We start from the raw sequence: 20346 nt of genomic DNA on the forward strand, positions 1-20346 counted from the left end.
AGCCAAGCGGACTGGTGTAGAACCATCTCGCCTCGGAAGGGCGCTGCTTCGAACGCATGCGCACCATTTGTTGTTATCCTCCGAAATAAATCAATACCACCGAACGACCGGACGAATTTCAACCACCCAACAACAGACGCACGTAGACTGCTCTGTGCGAGGTTGAACTTCACATGTTGTGTATCAGATAGATAGTTGCAAATCCTCTTACTTTACATCCTGCTTACCGGGTGCTAAATCTTAGTTGGAAAGTGATTGGAAAAAAAACGAACGGCGAAAGCCAAGATGAATTCGCAACCAGCGGCGATCGCAAAAAACGGTGCTGTGAAGTAATCCGATAGATTATAGTGTACAAACCAGAGATTCGTGGCTTATCACAATTTTCATAATAGTTCATCTCAATGTACGTCCCGTCCCCGTAGTTGACGCTTTTCTAAGGGTTACAGCTTCGGCGCCCACATCGTCGTCAGTTTTTTGCTAGTCAGTACCGCTATGTATCGCTATTATACCGGAGTTTATTGCGAAAAAATAATGCCAGCCAGTGGACTCGTAACGTTTGAACCGTAAAGGTCGAGGTGAATTCGGCGGGTGGCCATTATAAATGCTATCAAAAAATACAAAAAAAATCTCAGCTTCAGAGGCGAACAAGTGTGCGTGTGTGTGTGAGGTTAAAAATCAACAATCATTTTACGGACTAGGACTCCCTTTTGGAAAATGTATTATCGTGTACCCATCTCTAGGAAATTGATGTGCCTTTGAAACTCTATATCTGGTCCCAGCCCTCCCGCAAAAAAAAACGTGAACAACAGAATACAACGCATTTAGTGCTCTTTCTTGAAGGAACTGTTTTTTGTTATCTAGAGTGTGCTCCGGTTTGTGGAAAGCTTCTGTTTCGGTGTGTGGAAAACTACTTCTACTATATAGATATTTGCTAGTGAACGAAATCAACAATATTTATTACCTACTGTACAATATATAGCTGCTTATCGTGAATCGTGACGACTTTATCGCGTACATCTGTTAACGTAACTACCATATCAAACCGATATCTCTGCTTGAACTATTATTGTTATACACTCTAATGTGAGTAAATATTGTGCTTATGGACAAACCCGTGCTCATGCTTTCTTTTTTGTGTGTCGCCATTTCAGAACCATATCGGAAAATTTATATATATACACAACCACAAATTTTACCCTATTCAGCGTACTCAAAAGCGTTTCATTTCGCTCTGGGAAATAGCACACAAAGAAAAAACAAAAGCCATTCATCACTATCAACAAGTGGGCCAACAATTTTCTACCATAGTAAGCGAAGGCACAATTTTTCCGATAAAAACATTAAGCAAAACCAAAGATGAAGCGCCGAAACGACTACAAGGTGGCCATGGCCGAAAGCATGGAGCTGGAACCGTTGGGAGGCATGGAGAAACCGTCGGAAAGCAAACGCAACGGAATTAACAAATACGGTAAGTCATCACAAAGCGAATATAATCCCGAAAAACTTGCCGAACAAAATGCACTTTTGCTGTGTCGTCATACTGCATTCAATCATGTCATAAATAAACTATAGCAGGCGGCTCTAGCAACACCGACTCGTGTGACCATGGAAACGATATCAAAAAGGGGGAAAACTGTGGTGTATGTACAAGGTTTTTTTTCTCTTCCGCTCATTCCCGGTAACGATGCATAGCAACAGCAGCAGACGAAGGAAAAACTACCCTTGCTTGCTTGGTTCGTCTTCAATACAGAAGAAGCGAGGGGAGGCGCAAAAAATAATATCGAAATTGCTTTACTCTAGGGGGTTTTTATCAATTAAAATCGCAAACTGTGAACATCCGTCAACGCTAGATTGGTTCTGTTCATTTGTGCTGCTACCGCTCCCGGGTTATACTTTCTGTGCAGTGTTCTGTTCTGTTCTGCTTTGTGTACAACACCCACCCAACCAACGGGAAAGCACGGGCATGCCAACCGGATGGGGACCGACATCCTTGCAGTGCACTCGGCTAGAAGTAATGTGACGGTGACACACTTTTCCCAAGAGGCTGTTTTACATTCTAGAGCATTCAAAGCAAATGGAGTCAGCGCACCAAAGCTGGACGCTATGGATTTAATGATTTCAATTTCCCATATGTCCTCGTTTCTTAAGAGGAAATTTTCACTGTCGCTTGCCAAAGGCAAAGAAGTGTCAACGCCTGTCGCATTTACCCCATTTGATGACTCTTCAGCTCTCAACTCGGGTGATTTACCGGATGGTACCTTTTCAACGAGATTCCGTGAGCCATAATGATCTCTTGAGGCGTTTGTCGCAAGCAGACCCCCGGCAGTCCCACCGACCAATCAATATTCAACTCTCGAAACTATTCCACATCGTTAAGCATACCCCAAAACATCAAACGGAGCATTATTAAAAAAAAAAAGACGAACCCAATCCCCTCAACCACTGCGGAATCAACCGGCTCACCGGTTTTGCCCCAAAAGCCACCGCTCATTTGCAGCGAATTCAACTCGTTCAACCTCCCCCAGTCCCCACCCTCCCTGCGCTAACCTTAAACCCAACGAAAGAGGATGAGTTCCGGTTTACCACCCACACACCCGCCATCCAGAGCAGCAGCAGCAGCAGCAGTAGCACTATTAGCGCTTTAAGGAAACCCAGATGGCACAGTGAAAATTTACCAGTAAAATTTTACACCGAGACCGAGACCGATAGGCGATAAGCACAATTTCATTGGGTAGGAACGGATCATGCGCAGCGGCCAGCTGTCAAACGGCGAACGGAGCCGGGATCTCACGAAAACTGTGCTCGCAGTGTGTGTGTGAATGTGTGACTCTTCTCGGAAAATCACACGAAAATTTGCCAGATTTCCTTTTTTCCTCTAATTCCGTCCGTTTTCGTAACTTTAGTTTTTTCGATCTTTGAATTCCGCAAACGGGACACAACAGTGAATCGGATCCAGTTGCGGGTGCCGCACTTCCGTTTCTTTACTACTGCTTTCGGGATATAGGAGCAGGATTTTGCATTTTTTCTACCTCGCGCGCTCGTGTGTGTGTATGTGTGTGTATCGTGAGAGGGATCCGTCGGAGCCAGTCGGTCGGTGTGATGAGGCATTTTTTTTCGCGATCAGATAAAACATGTATTTCGGAGAATACCAACCGCTTTTCAATCTCCCAGTCGGAACCAAACCGACCAACGGGAGTTTGATGTTCCGATTTTGAAGAAGAACGTCAGCATCCGGCAGTGTTATTGATAAATCAAAAAGTTGCCCTTTAACGATAATCATTTTCTTTTCGCATACTTTTATGCAATTAGTGATGCAAGGATACACAGTGCTTCGACTGTACCGTGGAGTGACGCCAGAGTTTTCCTCGGGTTCTAAGAAACGAATTCGTACGTGTCAGTTGTGGTGATGTGACAGGCGTTTCATAAATCAAATTATATCCTCTTTATCGGGAATAGTAAAATAAATTTAAGGTGAATCTAAAATGGACGTTCATCAGAAACGTACGCATAGAAGCGAAACTCGGAAAAGCATCAACGCTGACAGGAAAAGCGCTAATGGAGGTGTGAGAGCATGTGCCAGCGCCAGGATCATCGAATAAAGACAGAGGACAAGACGAGCGGAGCGGCAACGACGTTGTGTATATGTATGGTGTCGTGAGCGACGCTTGGCGCGAGTGTGTGTGGTTGTTGTTTCCATGTCCACTGTGTGTCCGTGCGTTGTGTTTATCAACATTTCATGCAAGGGCCAAATTTATCATTGACCGCGGAGTGTTCTGGTGAAGGAAGGAAGGCGCTACGCAGGACGGGTAGCCGACCATAAACAAAACGTTAGCAAGTGCGGGTGTTTAGTGGTGCCTGAGAATTGAATTGATCGGTGTCCTTCCTCACTTCCTGCTGACGACGGTAGCGGGGATTACAATCCTATAACACACGCGTTTCGTCTGTTTTACGGCTCCGTTCTCGGGATATCACGGTAGAGCTAACCATTCGTCAGATTGGCTGGAAATCACAGACCGGGGGGCCCCGTCAAAGTGTCAGTTGTTGGAAGCGGTGGCCCTGGCAATAAAATTTGGCGACGTGAACGGATAGGTATGACGGAACCCGACTCGGACGATGTAGCGTTTCTTACAGGTGATTGATGCTTGTTTTTATTTTCCTCTTCTTCAGGTCGGAAACGATGTAATGAAATAGCCTGTATGTTTAATCTTGTGAGGCCAGTAAGGCTTATACATCGAGCAAAAACAATTAATCAGACAGATCCGCCTTCCAAGTTGCTTACCTAACTTTCTTTCAACAATTTTTCCCTTTTTTCATTTTTATTTCTCTGGGAATTGTAGTGAACTGTGATATGCAATAAGATTCACTCAAAGTCATATTAAGTAACTAATTTCATTTTAGAAACATTTGTGAATAGCTGGGTTTAATATTTTGTACGGTAACCTTTGCTTGACTTTCAACCAGCTTTTTAATGTCAGCCCACTCGTCTGTCATGACTGACTGCATCCATTAAATTGTCAGCCATCACGCCGCCTAGAGAAATCTGCCGATAGGCCTGGCAGAGCGTAGCAACTCCAGAGTAGGGTTGTTGATATTTTATCGATATTTGATATTATCGATATTTGCTCGTCACAATATCAATATTTTTGACCGATATTGGCGCATTTGATATTATCGATATTTCGATATTGCGACTCGATATTGCTGTCCGATATTCTCGGTTGCCATCAGGGGAGTGCTACCGGCAAAATTTTGCCTACCGATCATAGATTCATCATGGCATCAAAATTAAATTTGAAATGCTTACACACAATATAAGATATTCATTGAAAGTGCACATTATACTGAAAACAAACGTTAAGCAGGGTGACACCCAAAACTCGAAATTAAATTCCCGGTTTTTTTACCGGTTTTTCCCGGTTCGTTCAAATATTTTTCCCGGTTATTTGTACTTCAGAATTCTGCATTTTTTCATACAGTTAAGGGTTAAAAAAGCGTGACTGTCGATTTACATCCCATTATCGAATTACATTCTAATACAGTCACTTTTTAAGCGTGTTCAGGCTTTTTATAATCCAGAGATATTGTTGCAGAAATTCGAAAAATGTGACGGACGTCATCTTTTTCAAGAGGATAACGTTTGCGGTAAAAAAAATGGTACCCCGCCACGTCAAAAACGGACATCGTGCGGCACTTTGGAGACGCCTGGTATGCCGTTCCGGCATCTACAATATCTTGACACAATTGGACAACGATCAAAGCATCGGAAGAAAGCCCAGTTCTGGACGGCCAACGACCCTGAACGGCAAGAAGCTTCAAAGGATGCTGAAGAGGAAGACCGAGGGAAAAGTGGCTAAATCACTGCGTGCACTTGGTCGGGAGGTTGGTGCATGCGGTAAAACAGTGAAAAAGTTGTTGGAAAACATGGGCATACATGTCAGGAAGCAGCAGTCCCGTCCACTGGTTCTAGTCTCGGAGCTGCAGGCAATGACGCAGCGACAGAGGTTTAAGATGGTCAAGTCGATTTCCCTGGCACATCGCGATGTGACAGTGGTGATGGACGACGAGACCTATCTAACCCTAGATGACAACGATTAGTAAGGCACTTTGTATTTTACCTCCCCTACGAAGAAAGTGAGCACCGAGGTGAAGTATATTTCACAGACCAAGTTCCCCAAGAAGGTGCGGCTGTGGCTGACAATCAGCGAGAAAGGGATGTCAAAGTTGCTCTTCTTTTGCTCCGGGCTGGCCGTGAACGAGGAAATTTCCAGTACGAAGTGCCTGCCAGAAGTTGCGTCGTTTATCAAGAAATACCATAAGGGCGAAGACACGGTGTTCTGGCCAGATTTGGCGTCGGCCCACTACTCGAAGCGATCTTTGGAGGAGATGGAGAATTTCTGGGCAAACTTGAAGCGCAAGATCTATTCCAACAATCTTGTCGCGAAAACGGAGGATAAATTAATAAAAAACACAGAAAAAGCTTGAAAACATGCCTGCACGCAGGTTTTCGTCCACCATGGCGAATGTTCCGGTTAACTGCCGGAAGGCCGCTCGCAGGGGCGTAGAATTTTTAAAACTTATAAACAACGCATATAATACTCATTACCGGGGACTCCTAGGCCAAATTAAGTTTGTAGGAACCGTTTTTACCTCAACCACCGAAGATTCAATATATAAAAGAATTACACATTAGCTTCAAGAGCACGGGCCGTGGCATTCTTCTTTCTGGCTTCTTCATCTTGATCTGAATTCTCCTTCTTCTTTGTCTTCAACAATTCAATATATCGGCTATGTGAAACGCGAGCGTAATAGATTAACGACTTGGTGATATCAATTTCGTCTTCACCACCGGCATCCTGTACTGCATCGTAAACCAATCGCTGGATCAAAATCTCCTTAATAAACAAGGTCAAGTTAGGACGTTTCTTGCCTAAATCAGCTATCAGATCTCTACAGAAAGTATGAAGGCGTTTTTCACTACGGCGGTAGGAAGTCAGCAATGTCTCCGTCGAATGCATACCCAACAGTTGTGAGTATTCTTGGCGAAATCTGTCAACTACAGTTCCCGCGAGATTATCTTCGTGAACCATTTGCTCTAGGCAAAATTCGAGCCGTTTGACTGCTACTTCCGGGGAGCTTACCGTGGTCAATTTAGTTTCCAAGAGAAAGATGAATAAAAACAAAACTGATATAAGCACTGTGAGAAATGAGTTGAATATACTGGCAGCCGGGGTGAGATTGTGCCATCCAGCCCGTGACCTGTCAGCCATCTCTTCCGGGTCAGAAGACCAGTCTTTCTTGATCGTTTTCGAGAAAACTTATTCAAGGAATTTTAGTGATCGCCATGAGATAGCTGACAATCTCACCCCGGATTGTAATATTCAGTGAAATTCCCGGTTTTTTCCCGGTTCCAAACAATTCCAGGTTTTTTCCCGGTTTTCTCGGTTGGGTGGCCACCCTGGTTAAGGCTTGGTTTTCCATTGATAAATATATTTATTCGAAAATAGGTCAATAGAAATTAAAGGACATTTACTCTATTTCAGCTATTTTAGGGTAAACCAACTAAAAAGTAGGTACCAGAATTGTTGGTATTAGAATCAATAAGTGCTAGATGGAAAATCTAAGCAGTTCGACAGAAATATGGTTGCCATTTTTCTTTTTTTATTGACAGCATGTATAGAGCGAATTTCCAGAAATTTGGTGTGGAACTTCTCGGGGTAATAACCACCACATTAAACCGATCAAATGCGATGCCTTGGTGTTACATTGGGATGGCAGGATCGATGAATTTCAGTAAAGAATCGGTGTTACATAAGCGATAACATGAATGTTCAGGTAGGATACTTCAGTAACTGGCTGCTGATTAGTCAATGGATCAGTGAGGATTAGGAGACGCGGCTCACGAAACGTCGGTTTAATCTGATTGGAAAATGCACCTTGCGTAAAGCGATCAGCAATCGGCCCGCTGTCCTAACGGACGAGATGAAATAGCAAACACTTCGCCGGAATATGCAATACTAAAGCAGGTATTAGACGACGAAAATATTTGCTATTTTTGGTACGATTTTCATTTGCACAAAATAAAATCTGTATTAAAAAATAGCAAATATTTGCTTCGTCTAATACCTGCTTAAGGCATGAAACATGCTGAACACCAACGCGACCGATCGGGTGAGATTCTCGCCGTAGGTTAATGAACAACTCAACTCACGGCTGTTTATTAACCTTCGGCAAGAATCTCGCCCGATCGCTCACGTCGGCGTTCAGCTTGTTTCAGGCCTAACCAAAATCCAAACAAAAAATATATGATGGAAAATATCGATGAAATATCGATATCGATTTCAATATCGATGCCGCTTTTAATATCGATAAAATGAATATCGATATGAGGGCGTCTTGAACTGTCCTACAGATCAGACGTTTTTTCGGTTGCTTGTGGACTGGTCTTTGACTGCCTATAGCTTCAAAGTTTGTGTTTTGTCAGTGTGTCTTTTAAAGACTACCTGAAAGTTATTTCCCATCAGTCTTTCTCAAGACTACCTACTTTTGAATTTAACATTTGTTTTAACTTTTTTCGTATCACCTGAAATGGCTGGACGGAAAAAGAAACCTCGCATCGCTGCGGGGAGGAAAAGAGAGGCATCTCTTTCTGACACTTCGAGTGTCTGTAGTGACAATCCTTTTGATATTTTGCTTGAGCATGAAGCTGGTGAAATGGAAGTTACCAATAATGAAACTATACAAAATATAAAATCTTTAAAAAAGGAGAAAGTTCCACCTATTGTGGTAACTATTTCTTCTGAATTTAATATATTCAAAAAGGAACTTGCAACGTTTGTTTCTGACGTTAAAGTTACCCATCAAATTGGCCGTAGAGGTGAATGTCGCTTATTAGCCGACTCAGTAAAGGGTCGTGATCGTCTTGTTCAGTATTTAACTGACAAGATGTACAAATTTTTTACATATGACACCAAGAACGCCAAGCCGTTCAAGGTTGTCTTGAAAGGTCTCACCAACGATCAAACCGTTGATGAGATCAAACTTACTTTAACAGAATTACTTGGCATAGCCCCTACCCAAGTAATTCTAATGAAACAAAAATCACGAGGCGAAAACAATCAGAGAACTGGAATTTCCCTTGTTAATTATTTAATTCATTTTAACCGCAATGAGGTTAACAACTTAAAATTTTTTGAAAAAGCACATGCTTTGTATAATGTGCGTGTAAAGTAGGAAATTTATAGGAAGTATGGCGGAGGTGAAAAGCATATCACCCAATGCCGTACTTGCCAACGTTATGGCCATGGTTCCAAATTCTGTAACATGGACCAACAATGTCTTAATTGTGGAGACTCTTCTCACAAAAAGGACACATGTCCTGTGAAAGAGAGTAAAAATTTTCGCTGTGCGAATTGTAACGGCAACCATATGTCAAATTTTTATCAATGCCCAGTCCGTTTAGCAATTGTTAAGGCAAGGCAAGGTAAACAAAATTTAATTTCTCAATTAAAACCAACTTCAAAACAAAATTCTCCAAGCGTACCAGTGACGCATAGTTTACCTACTCCTTTGCATACCCGTTTAACTTATGCACAGGTTACAGGTAGTTCGAACATTATACCACCTAGTGTTGGTAGTTCGAAAATGACCGTTAATATGGGTAAGCAAAACACGCTAGAAAATAATTGTACACCTATTACTCCAGCTAATATTGCTGCCGAAAATATGTTTTCTAATGTCAACTGCCTGGGGCCTATTACGGCAGGTAAACTTTCTTTTTTGCAACAGGCAATGTTCGATCTTATGAACGCCATGTTGCAGGCAAAATCAATGTTTGAAGCCATTCAAATAGGCACAAATTTTACTATTAAAATTGTTTCTAGTTTAAAATTTAGCAATGATTTTAAATAAAACAATTAAAATATTAAATTGGAATGCTCGCTCATTGAAGGCCAATGAGAATGAGCTTTTTAATTTTTTAACAGTAAATAATGTGCATATTGCAATTATTACTGAAACATTTTTGAAACCTAACATAAAATTAAAATATGATCCCAATTACGTGGTTCATAGATATGATAGGATTCAGGGTTCCGGCGGTGGAGTTGCAATTGTTATTCATCGCCGAATCAAACATCGTGCTCTTCCCCATCTTGAGACGAAAGTTATTGAAACTTTGGGAATTGAAGTTCAAACTGAACTTGGGATTTTATTTATTGCCGCAGCATATTTACCATTTCAATGCACACGCGAGCTCAAAAATTATTTTAAAGGTGATTTACAAAAACTCACCAGAAATCGTTCGAAATTTTTCATAATCGGCGATTTTAACGCTAAACATCGTTCATGGAATAATTCTCAAAGTAATTCCAATGGCAAAATTTTATTCAATGATTGTTCTTCAGGATACTATTCTATTTTGTCTCCGAATAGTCCTACATGCTTTTCTTCTGTAAGAAACCCTTCAACAATTGATTTGGTGCTAACAGATCAAAGTCATGTATGTAGTGATTTGATCACACATGCTGACTTTGATTCTGACCATCTTCCAATAACTTTTTCTTTATCACATGAATCAGTTTTAAACCCTATAAGCTCTGTTTTTAATTATAACAAGGCTAATTGGGAAAGATACAAAACTCATATTGAGAGAAATTTCAATAATGAGCTTGATTTGCAAAACGAAGTGAATATTGATTCCGCTTTGGAAGCATTAAAATGTGCAATTGTTGATGCCAGGAATTATTCTGTTCCAAAGGCTCAAGTGAAATTTGATTCATCAATAATTGACGAAAATCTTCAACTTCTAATTCGTTTGAAAAATGTCCGCAGACGTCAATATCAACGTTCTCGTGACCCTGTTTTTAAAACTATTTATAAAGATTTACAGAAAGAGATTAAACATAGATCTACACTTCTGAGAAATCAAAATTTTGAGACTAAAGTTGAAAAATTGAAACCATATTCAAAACCATTTTGGAAGCTGTCGAAGATTCTTAAGAAACCTTCAAAGCCTATTCCAGTTTTAAAAGATGGTGAACGTTTTCTTGTATCCAATGAACAAAAGGCTCAAAGACTTGCTCAGCAGTTTGAGAGTGTTCATAACTCAAATTTGAATTTTGTGAGTCCAATTGAAAATGAAGTCACACGTCAATTTGATTTAATTTCTTCCCAGAATTTTTCACCTGCAGAAATAATTGAAACTAACTTGAATGAGATTAAATCAATTATTAAAAATTTCAAAAATATGAAAGTACCTGGTGACGATGGAATCTTTAATATACTAATCAAACATCTCCCTGAGAGCACAATGGAATTTTTAGTGAAAATTTTCAATTGCTGCTTCAAAATTGCATATTTTCCCAAATTATGGAAAAATGCAAAAATTACTCCCATTTTAAAACCGGATAAGAACCCAGCTGAAGTTTCAAGTTATCGACCAATCAGTTTGCTTTCTTCAATAAGTAAACTGTTTGAGAGAATTATTCTCAACAGAATGATGTCACACATCAACGAAAATTCAATTTTCGCAAATGAACAGTTTGGATTTCGCCATGGGCATTCCACAACTCATCAATTGCTCAGAGTTACTAATATGATACGAGCTAACAAATCTGAAGGTTATTCCACTGGAGCTGCTCTTTTAGACATAGAAAAAGCATTCGACAGTGTTTGACATAAAGGTTTGATTGCGAAATTGCAAACTTTTAATTTTCCAATTTTCCTAATCAAAATTTTAAAAAATTATCTTACTGATCGAACTCTGCAGGTTGTCTATCAGAATTCAAACCTGATAGATTTCCTGTCAGAGCAGGTGTACCTCAAGGTTCAGTCTTGGGTCCAGTCCTGTACAACATATTCACTTCAGATCTTCCTGATTTGCCTCCAGGATGCACAAAGTCATTGTTCTGCGATGACACAAGCATTTCCGTAAAAGGAAAAAGTCTTCGTGTCATATGCAGTCGATTGCAGAAAAGTTTAGATATTTTTTCTTACTTGCAAAAGTGGAAAATCTCTCCCAATGCTTCTAAAACTCAAATGATAATTTTTCCGCATAAGCCTAGGGCTTCTTTCCTCAAGCCAAACAATAATCACGTTGTCAAGATGAATGGGGTTATTTTAAGTTGGTCCGACAAGGTTAAGTACTTGGGACTAATTTATGATAAAAAACTCATTTTCAAAGAGCACATTGAGAGTATACAAGCCAAGTGCATCAAATATACGAGATGTTTATATCCTCTCATTAACAGGAATTCTAAACTTTGTTTAAAGAACAAACTTTTGATTTACAAACAAATTTTTAGACCAGCAATGCTTTATGCTGTACCGATCTGGTCAAGTTGCTGTTCAACAAGGAAGAAAACGCTCCAAAGGATTCAGAATAAAATTCTGAAAATGATTTTGAAGCGTCCTCCTTGGTTTGGTACACTCGAATTACATAGACTTACTGGTGTTGAACCATTAGAAGCTATGTCAAATAAAATTATTAACAATTTTCGACAAAAATCGTTGCAATCCTCAATTGCTACGATAAGCTCTCTTTATAGCCAATAAGTTAGCAATTAAGTTAGTTGTAAGTTTACTTCCCCTTTTCTGACAAGTAGGTTTAAATCCCTACGAATGATAAGTCCTAATTGCGAAAGCAAACAAATCCTAACAATTAAAATTACAAATTTCTAACAGTGTTGAGAAGTCACCATTTGTGATTGGACACACATACTCATTATTTACTAATATTTATCATAAATACTTAAGCTACTAACAAATCCCCCCTTAAAAAAAAAGAATATCGATATTTTATTTTTAATATCGACAACCCTAGCGCGAAGCCAGGCGCGCTTTTATTCAATCCACTCTTCCGAATATTGCGGCTAATATTCCACCGCTGGCTGAGATGTGTCGCCTTCCAATGCTATCGCACGAATAAAACGAGAAGCGCGAAGACAGGCGCGCTTTTATTCAATCAACTCTTCCGAATACTGCGGCTTATATTCCACCGCTGGCTGAGATGTGTCGCCTTCCAATGCTATAGTACTAATCAAACCCTCGAGCTGTTTTGTGCCTCTTATATACGTTTTCCTCGATATAAAATGCAGAAGAAAGGGAAGTAGCCCCGCCCCGAATTGGATTAGATTTATGAATTTCTTTCTAAGGAACCTTAATAAGAAGAGTTGTAATTAGTTGAACTCAAACTTCTCGTTTATTACATTTTGTTTTTTGTTTTTTTCTGATAACCTGAGCTATCTCCTACAATTTCCTTTTCCTCTACTCTCTACTCAAATATATGGTACAAGACCATGCCTTTCAACTTCTCTATTTCGTTTAGGTCTTATATCTGAACACATGTTTTGATTTTTTCCTCCTACTCCACTGGTCTTTCCAGATTCAGAGTTATCTCCCGTCGATTCATCTCGTGGTAGGTTCGCATTAGAAACTTGAATAGCTCTTTTAGCATCTCCTGCATTCCTGGTGTACACAACCCCGCGGTCGCTCTGCACTACTAATTTTGCTCCATCTCTAGCTATCACGGTAAATTTTTCAGCACCAAAGGTAGGATCTGTTTTATGTAGTTTTTGCTGAATAAGGACTATTTTATCTCCTATAACCAGATCAGAATCCTTGGCGCTTCTTCTTCGATCAGCATACTGCTTGCTTTCAAGTTTCGATGCGGTATCTCTCTCTCGAATTTCTTCGAGATCTAAATCAGTTGTTGCATCAGTCCAAAGACAAGGGAATGTTCCCCTAAATTTCCAACCGACCAATAACTCAAAAGGTGTTACACCAAGCCGGGTAAGCGGTCTGACTTTATTGTGAAAATGTACGTAAGTATCAAGAGCTGTTCTCCAATCAGTGTTATCTAGTTTAGAAGCAGCCAATACCTTCTTGATTCCTTCATTTTGACGTTCCACTGCACCATTACTTTGTGGGCTATAAGGTATAGATTTACGTATCTTTATGCCTCTGTTTTCCCAGGTACTAACAAACTTGTCGCTTTGAAAAGGAGGACCATTGTCACTCTGTATAATCAATGGGTATCCCCAGACGGCAAACACATTACTGAGGGCCTCTATTGTAGATATAGCATCAATGCACTTCATTTCGATAACATATAGGTAGCGTGAATAGATGTCGACGATGACAAGAAATTCGCCAGATCCAAATCCTTTTTCCGTAAAAAAATCTATCTGCAGTATATTCCATGGTCCTTGTGGAAGCTCTCTGCTTGATAATGGTAAAGGAGGGTTCTTTTTGGATAATTGCAAACATTTTTCACAGCGCTTAATATACGCTTCGACGGAAGTGCTCATGCCTGGCCACCAAAAATAATTTCTTAAAATTCTCTTAGTAGCACCAACTCCCATGTGACCCTGATGGGCTGATTTTATAGCCTTAATTATTATATTTGTCCTTAAATCTGCATTATAATATATTTGTCCTTAAATCTGCAGGAATTATAACTTTGTTGCCTTTAAACACCAAGGCTCCGAAAACATGAAGTTCTCCTGCTTGTGATTCATATCTAGAAAAACCTTTTTTCCATTTGTTCGTTTCGATAGACTGTCTTACTTCTAACAGTTCGTTATCACTCTCCGAAAAACGTTCAATTTCGTCCCATGTTATCTCTATGCACCCTGAGTCGATTTAATAAAGTAAATGTTTATCGTTGGCTTCCTCGTCGAAAGATTTAGCTGGCTCCGACTGCTTAACCAACCTTGATAATGCGTCAGCAACGTTCATTTCACCCGGAATTCTACTAACAACAAAATTGTAGGGTTGTAATCGCAATGCCCATGATTCTGCTCTGGTGACCGCACGCTTGCCAATTCGATGCAGGCCGCCGAAAATTAATTCATTAGACTCAGCATCAGTTCTTATCTTGAAGAAAATGTTAATTAAATATATTGAAAATCTTTCAACTCCCCATACCATAGCGAATGCTTCCTTATGTGTATGTGGGTATTTTTGTTCTGTGGCTGTTAAAGCTTTCGAAGCACAAGCAATTACCCTAGGCTTTAAATTTGCATCGAACTGTATTAGTACCGCACCTAGGCCGTATGGAGAAGCATCTACAAATAACTCTGTTCTGTCTTGCTTAATAAAATATCCAAGTGCCTTGATTGCGCTCCAAGCAGTATTCTTCAAGAAATTGAACTCGTTTTCCAATTCATTATTCCAATAAATTTTTTCTGCTTTCGCTAAGTCGCGAAGTCTACGGGTTTTGTCTGCTCTGCTAAGGATAAATTTTTCAACAAAATTAATCAAACCAAAAAAACTTTTGACTTCGGCTTGTGTTTCGGGAACCCGAAAGTTCTTGATAGCTGCAATTTTTCCTCCTCAATTTTCCATCCTTGAGACGATACAGTAAATCCAATGAACTTCACCGATTGTTTTGCTAACACACACTTAGATTTATTTATTCTGACGTTATGATTCTGTAAACATTTCATAACATTTGCCAAGTTTGCATCGTGCTCCTCTCTCGTTTTACCATGGACCAAAATGTCGTCCAGGTAGTTTGTTGTTCCTTCACATCTGGCAAGGACGACCGTTTGAAGAACTTCCTGAAATATATCAGGAGCATTTGAGAGACCGAACGGAAGTCTCCGGTATCGGTACAGTGCGCGAGTCCTCATCTAATTCAATATGGAAAAAGGCCGAGGCCAAATCGATTGTAGAGAACCAATTCGCACCATGAAGCTCCAAAAGTATAGACTCAAGCGTCCGCATCCTGAACGGAGTTCGATAAATACAGCGATTGGGTCCTCTAAGGTCTATTACAATGCGAATGTCATCCTTTCCTTTCGGAACAACAAGCATTGATGAACAGAATGATCGATCCATACTTGGTGTCACTTTCTCTATGATGCCGTCTGCCAATAAGTCCTTGAGTTTCTGTTTTGTGAACTCTTTGAACACTGCAGGAACGTAAGTGTACACGTTTCGTGCTGGAGGCATGTTTTTATTGTACTTTAGTGATATAGGTGGTATATTGAATTTTGGAAATTCCTGTGGTAATGATATAGTTTGTACCGAAAAATTCAAATAGTCTTGAGGGGGTGCCGTGTGAAGGCGAATTGGTACTTGTAGCCCAACGTCTAAAACAGAATATCTCATGGCAGTGTTGAAACCCAAGAGTGATTTTTCTTCATCCACAACATAGAATTTTTCTATCATGACTGGTCTGTCATTCGTCACAAATAATTCCGCAGAAAAATTAGCAATAACCTTGATCTGGTCGCTCATTGCGTAGGCTTTTAAAGGTTTATCAGTGGAGGAACGCAAAGCCAAGATTTTAGATGCAGCGTTTTCATTGGCGAGTATTTCATCAAAGGAGAATTTAGTAATCGTATTAATTTGGGCACCGGAATCAATGAGAAATGTGACTTTGATTCCAGCTACTTTTGCTTCTATGAAAGCCGCATTTTCGATAGCAAAATTTATCTCACTTCCAACGAATTCAGAAGATATTCGACGTATTTTCTGTAATCGGGTAAAGAAAAACATTTACAATTAGCTGTTTGTCATACCTTAAACTGTATTTTGTTTTATTTCGTTTCGTTTCATATAATCGTTTCTATTTTTTTTGTTTTCCACAACTTAATTACTTTTCAGGGTTTTCATCGCGTACCTTAGCATCAACAGCAAGTTCATCTTTAACACCTTCAATGGCCGCAACTGTCTCCTCACTTGTTGCCTCTTCTATTTGGAAGGGACGTTTCAATTGTCTCAGTGGATTTGAGCACATGCGTTCAAGATTACCTATTTGACCGCAAGCCCGACAATCCTTTTTCATCGCCGAACAATCTGATGGTCGATGATAAATTCCACCGCATCTCCAACAATTTCCTTTAGCCTGGTTTTGGAAATTACCTCGATAAAAACCGCCCCGATGAGCTCCGCGAATGGCACCTCGATTTCTTAAAACACCCTGGTTTCTCCAGTTCTGTTGTGGTGGATAAAGTTGAGTTGCTACAGCTGCTACAAGTCTACCGCTATACCCATGTGCTCTCTGAAATTCATCTTCGTTCGACTGCTCAATTTCATGATCACGTACCAGGTCGATAAGGTCCTTTATGGTGCCTTCCTTTGCCAAATTACGATGAGCCAGCTTTCGAACCGCAGCGTCACGAGCACCTTTAACAATAACTCTCACCACCGCTTCCATTTCCTCGTCTGGTCCATAGTTGCAAAGTTTGGCTGCTGAAGCCACACGACGAACATATTCGATGCTTTTTTCGTTGATTTGCTGAGACATCACCATAAGCTTTCCACGCTGAGACAGGATGTATTCTCTCGATCCAAAGTAGGCATCGAGTCGGGCTATTGCATTCGAAAAAGGTGCCGTTTTTTCAACGGGCATTCCGGGTGTTGTGCAGGTAGTCATGTATACCTCACGCAGTTTTATTCCTGCCTTGACCCTGAAAACACTGAACTTAATTTGTTCATTTGTATTACTGATTAATTCCAATGAACAAGTCAGAAGGTCCTTCCAGTACTCGAATGCTCGTTTCACCTTCTGAGGGAGTGCATTCCGGAATGTTAAGAGTTCCCAAAGTCCAATTATTCATAGAACTCAGCAATTGTAAATCGCCCTTTGCAACATTACCGGTTGGTTGAGTTATGCTAGAGCACCCTTCGGAACGTTCGTCCGTCAAATTTTGCTCCGTTGTCAGCTGTATCACTTGCTCACGCAGCATGTTGTTTCTTACAAGAGCTTCCTTCAGCTCTTTCAGCAATTTTTTTTTGATGGCTTCCTGTAATCACAGAGCAATAAAAACTAATATTATCATTCTGTTTTATTTTTTTTTTATATCTTATAACGCATAGTTCGAGTTCTTTTCTTAAAGCGAGATTAATGTTCTTGCCAAAATGACTCAAGTTTTTCTTCTTTTTTTTTAGTTCCGTCCTCTCATCGGAAAACTTTTTTTTCTCTCTACCATACTTATTTGAATTCCGTCCTCTCATCGGAAAACATTTTTCCATTCTACTATACTTAGGTATGAGCTTTGTCCTCTCATCAAAACTCGAATAAACTATACAATCATGAGTCGGTTTTCAATACTTACTTCTTAAGCGTCAATAGTTCCCCACCGTCTGCGCCATTATCGTGACTGACTGCATCCATTAAATTGTCAGCCATCACGCCGCCTAGAGAAATCTGCCGATGGGCCTGGCAGAGCGTAGCAACTCCAGAGGTGTCACACGAATGAGCGAGAAGCACGCAGAACACGCGCTTTTATTCAATTTACTCTTCCGAATACTGCCGCTAATATTCCACCGCTGGCTGAAATGTGTCGCCTTCCAATGCTATCGCACGAATAAACGAGAAGCGCGAAGACAGGCGCGCTTTTATTCAATCAACTCTTCCGAATACTGCGGCTTATATTCCACCGCTGACTGAGATGTGTCGCCTACCAATACTATCGCACGAGAAGCGCGAAGCCAGGCGCGAAGACAGGCGCGCTTTTATTCAATCCACTCTTCCGAATATTGCGGCTAATATTCCACCGCTGGCTGAGATGTGTCGCCTTCCAATGCTATCGCACGAATAAAACGAGAAGCGCGAAGACAGGCGCGCTTTTATTCAATCAACTCTTCCGAATACTGCGGCTTATATTCCACCGCTGGCTGAGATGTGTCGCCTTCCAATGCTATAGTACTAATCAAACCCTCGAGCTGTTTTGTGCCTCTTATATACGTTTTCCTCGATATAAAATGCAGAAGAAAGGGAAGTAGCCCCGCCCCGAATTGGATTAGATTTACGAATTTCTTTCTAAGGAACCTCAATAAGAAGAGTTGTCATTAGTTGAACTCAAACTTTTCATTTATTACATTTTGTTTTTTTTTTGTTTTGTTTTTTTTTCTGATAACCTGAGCTATCTCCTACATCGTCCTTTGAACGTTTTTTGAAATATTTTTTTTAAATCTCGTGGTTTCTAATCTTTGTATTGACAAATTTTCATATTTTGTGCTTTGGACCATTATACTGGTAAAATCTGATTATTCACTCTTTGTTTTAAATTATCAGGGTTTTGGTTTAAATTATCAGGATATTCAAATATGCAGTTTGATCCATTAAACCATCGATGAAAACCTACCAAATTCCCAACACCATTAGCAGGCATACACCCTCATATTTACAATGACCCCAACACCGCGATGCTTAACGGTTGCTTTCATTTATGTTTAGCTTTCTTCATTTTAAACGTGTGTGTGTGTGTATGTGCAGGTTTTTATTTTCACTCACTTTTCTCAGAGATGGCTGAACCGATTTTAATGAAATTATATGCAAATGAAAGTTCTAGTTGCCCCATAAGACCCTATTCAATTTCATTGTAATTGGATTTTTATTTTAGAGGTTATGTTTAAAAATGTAAAAATCACGAAACATCAATATCTCAGAAACCACCCAACCGAATTCAATAAAATTGGAATCAAATGAACGGGCTGTTTTAAAAACCCTTAACTTTTGAATTTTATATAGATTGAACATGGGGTTCAGAAGTTATGAAAAGAAACGTCTTCTGTAGACTGTTTAATTTCACTCATGTTTCTCAGAGATGGCTGGACCGATTTCCACAAAATCAGTGTCATATGAAAGGTCTAGTTACCCCATAAGACCCTATCGATTTTTTTGCAATCGGACTATTACTTTGCCTGTTATGTTCAAAACATTGGGGTATTCATGCTGTTTTTTCATCATTGCGTCGATTCAGTACTTTTGCGATAACAAACAGCGGTTGTTTTTGGATTTTTTTTTTTCATTTTTTTCTCATCACTTATCGTTGCGCAGTCGACTTTTGCCTGTTTAGGTGCCTTAGTGCATCAAGCTCTCTCCACAATTGCAGTATTTTTACCGTTTATCACCTTTGTGACGACCCCTATTCTTATGCAAGTTACCTATTGTACTTACGCGAAAAATGGTGTGAGATGGAGAATTCTTTAAATAAAACTCGAAATACCTATGCGAAAACACAAGAGTTTGAGCTTTGAGTTGTTTTTTTAATTTACATGGGTTTCGCTAAGGCTCAACCAAAACAAAACAATTTTCCGCACTTATATGCAACTGGTGATGATGAATTGTGTTCACACTATGAAATTTTCACGGCCTACTCAACATATGACAAATGAAGTTTATGAGTGAATGTTTTATTTGCATTCTTTTGCGACGTATGAACACGGATTATAAGACATAAAGCTATCTTCACACTGCCAGACTAATTTGCATTAGGAATTGCACTTGGTATATATTAACGACTAGCTGAACGTTCCCGGCGATGCTCGGGATCAAAAGTTTTAAAATTAGAAATCATTTTTTATAATTCATTGCATTATTAGCACAACTCACTTCAAAAATATTTCACATCTTATACGTCCATCGTCACTTCAAGAGAACGCACAGAACGGAAATACTTCAAGAGAACGCACAGAATGGAAATACCCATATTGGATTGCATTTTGTGATTTTGGGATGTTTCACAGAAACTGGAAGTCGCCGTTTCGGGATTCAAAATGACATATGGAGTTCGGAAGTTTCGCAAGTATTGAAATGGTTGGCCAAATACCACTTTAGATTATTTTCCTGAAACCAGAAGTCGTTATTTTGAAAAATGTTGTGTGGGGTCATCACAGTTCCGAATATACTACACTCGGGTGATAATCGGATTTTCGTCAATCGTTCACAGTAAAACCTCTTTCTATGTAACTTTCAGAAGAAAGAAATCAAAGTAAGAAGAATTTAGCGTGACCATTCATGCTTAGTTCTCCTCTATAATCATATCTAAAAAGATAACATTTGAATTTTTTATAATGAAAATATTTGTTGGTGTTCAAGGAACACGTCTGAGA

The 20346-nt window shown here is 39.8% G+C and overlaps 1 protein-coding gene across 2 annotated transcripts in view; it reads left to right on the top strand.

Annotated features, from left to right (window-relative positions):
* Positions 1-99: 99 nt before the first annotated feature.
* LOC129724059 (endoplasmic reticulum aminopeptidase 2) overlaps positions 100-20346 on the top strand; it is a 42227-nt gene continuing 21980 nt past the window's right edge. Inside the window, exons 1-2 of one of the 2 annotated variants that reach the window (XM_055678663.1) lie at positions 100-1083; positions 1152-1468. In XM_055678663.1, coding sequence (XP_055534638.1) covers positions 1357-1468 — 112 coding nt within the window. In that variant the 5' untranslated portion in view covers positions 100-1083; positions 1152-1356. Of the gene's footprint in view, positions 1084-1151; positions 1469-2818; positions 4132-20346 lie in introns of those variants that run through there. The other variant, XM_055678671.1, reaches the window with a different exon arrangement.

Source organism: Wyeomyia smithii, chromosome 1 (genome assembly GCF_029784165.1).
Source record: "Wyeomyia smithii strain HCP4-BCI-WySm-NY-G18 chromosome 1, ASM2978416v1, whole genome shotgun sequence".
NCBI classification, from domain to species: domain Eukaryota; kingdom Metazoa; phylum Arthropoda; class Insecta; order Diptera; family Culicidae; genus Wyeomyia; species Wyeomyia smithii.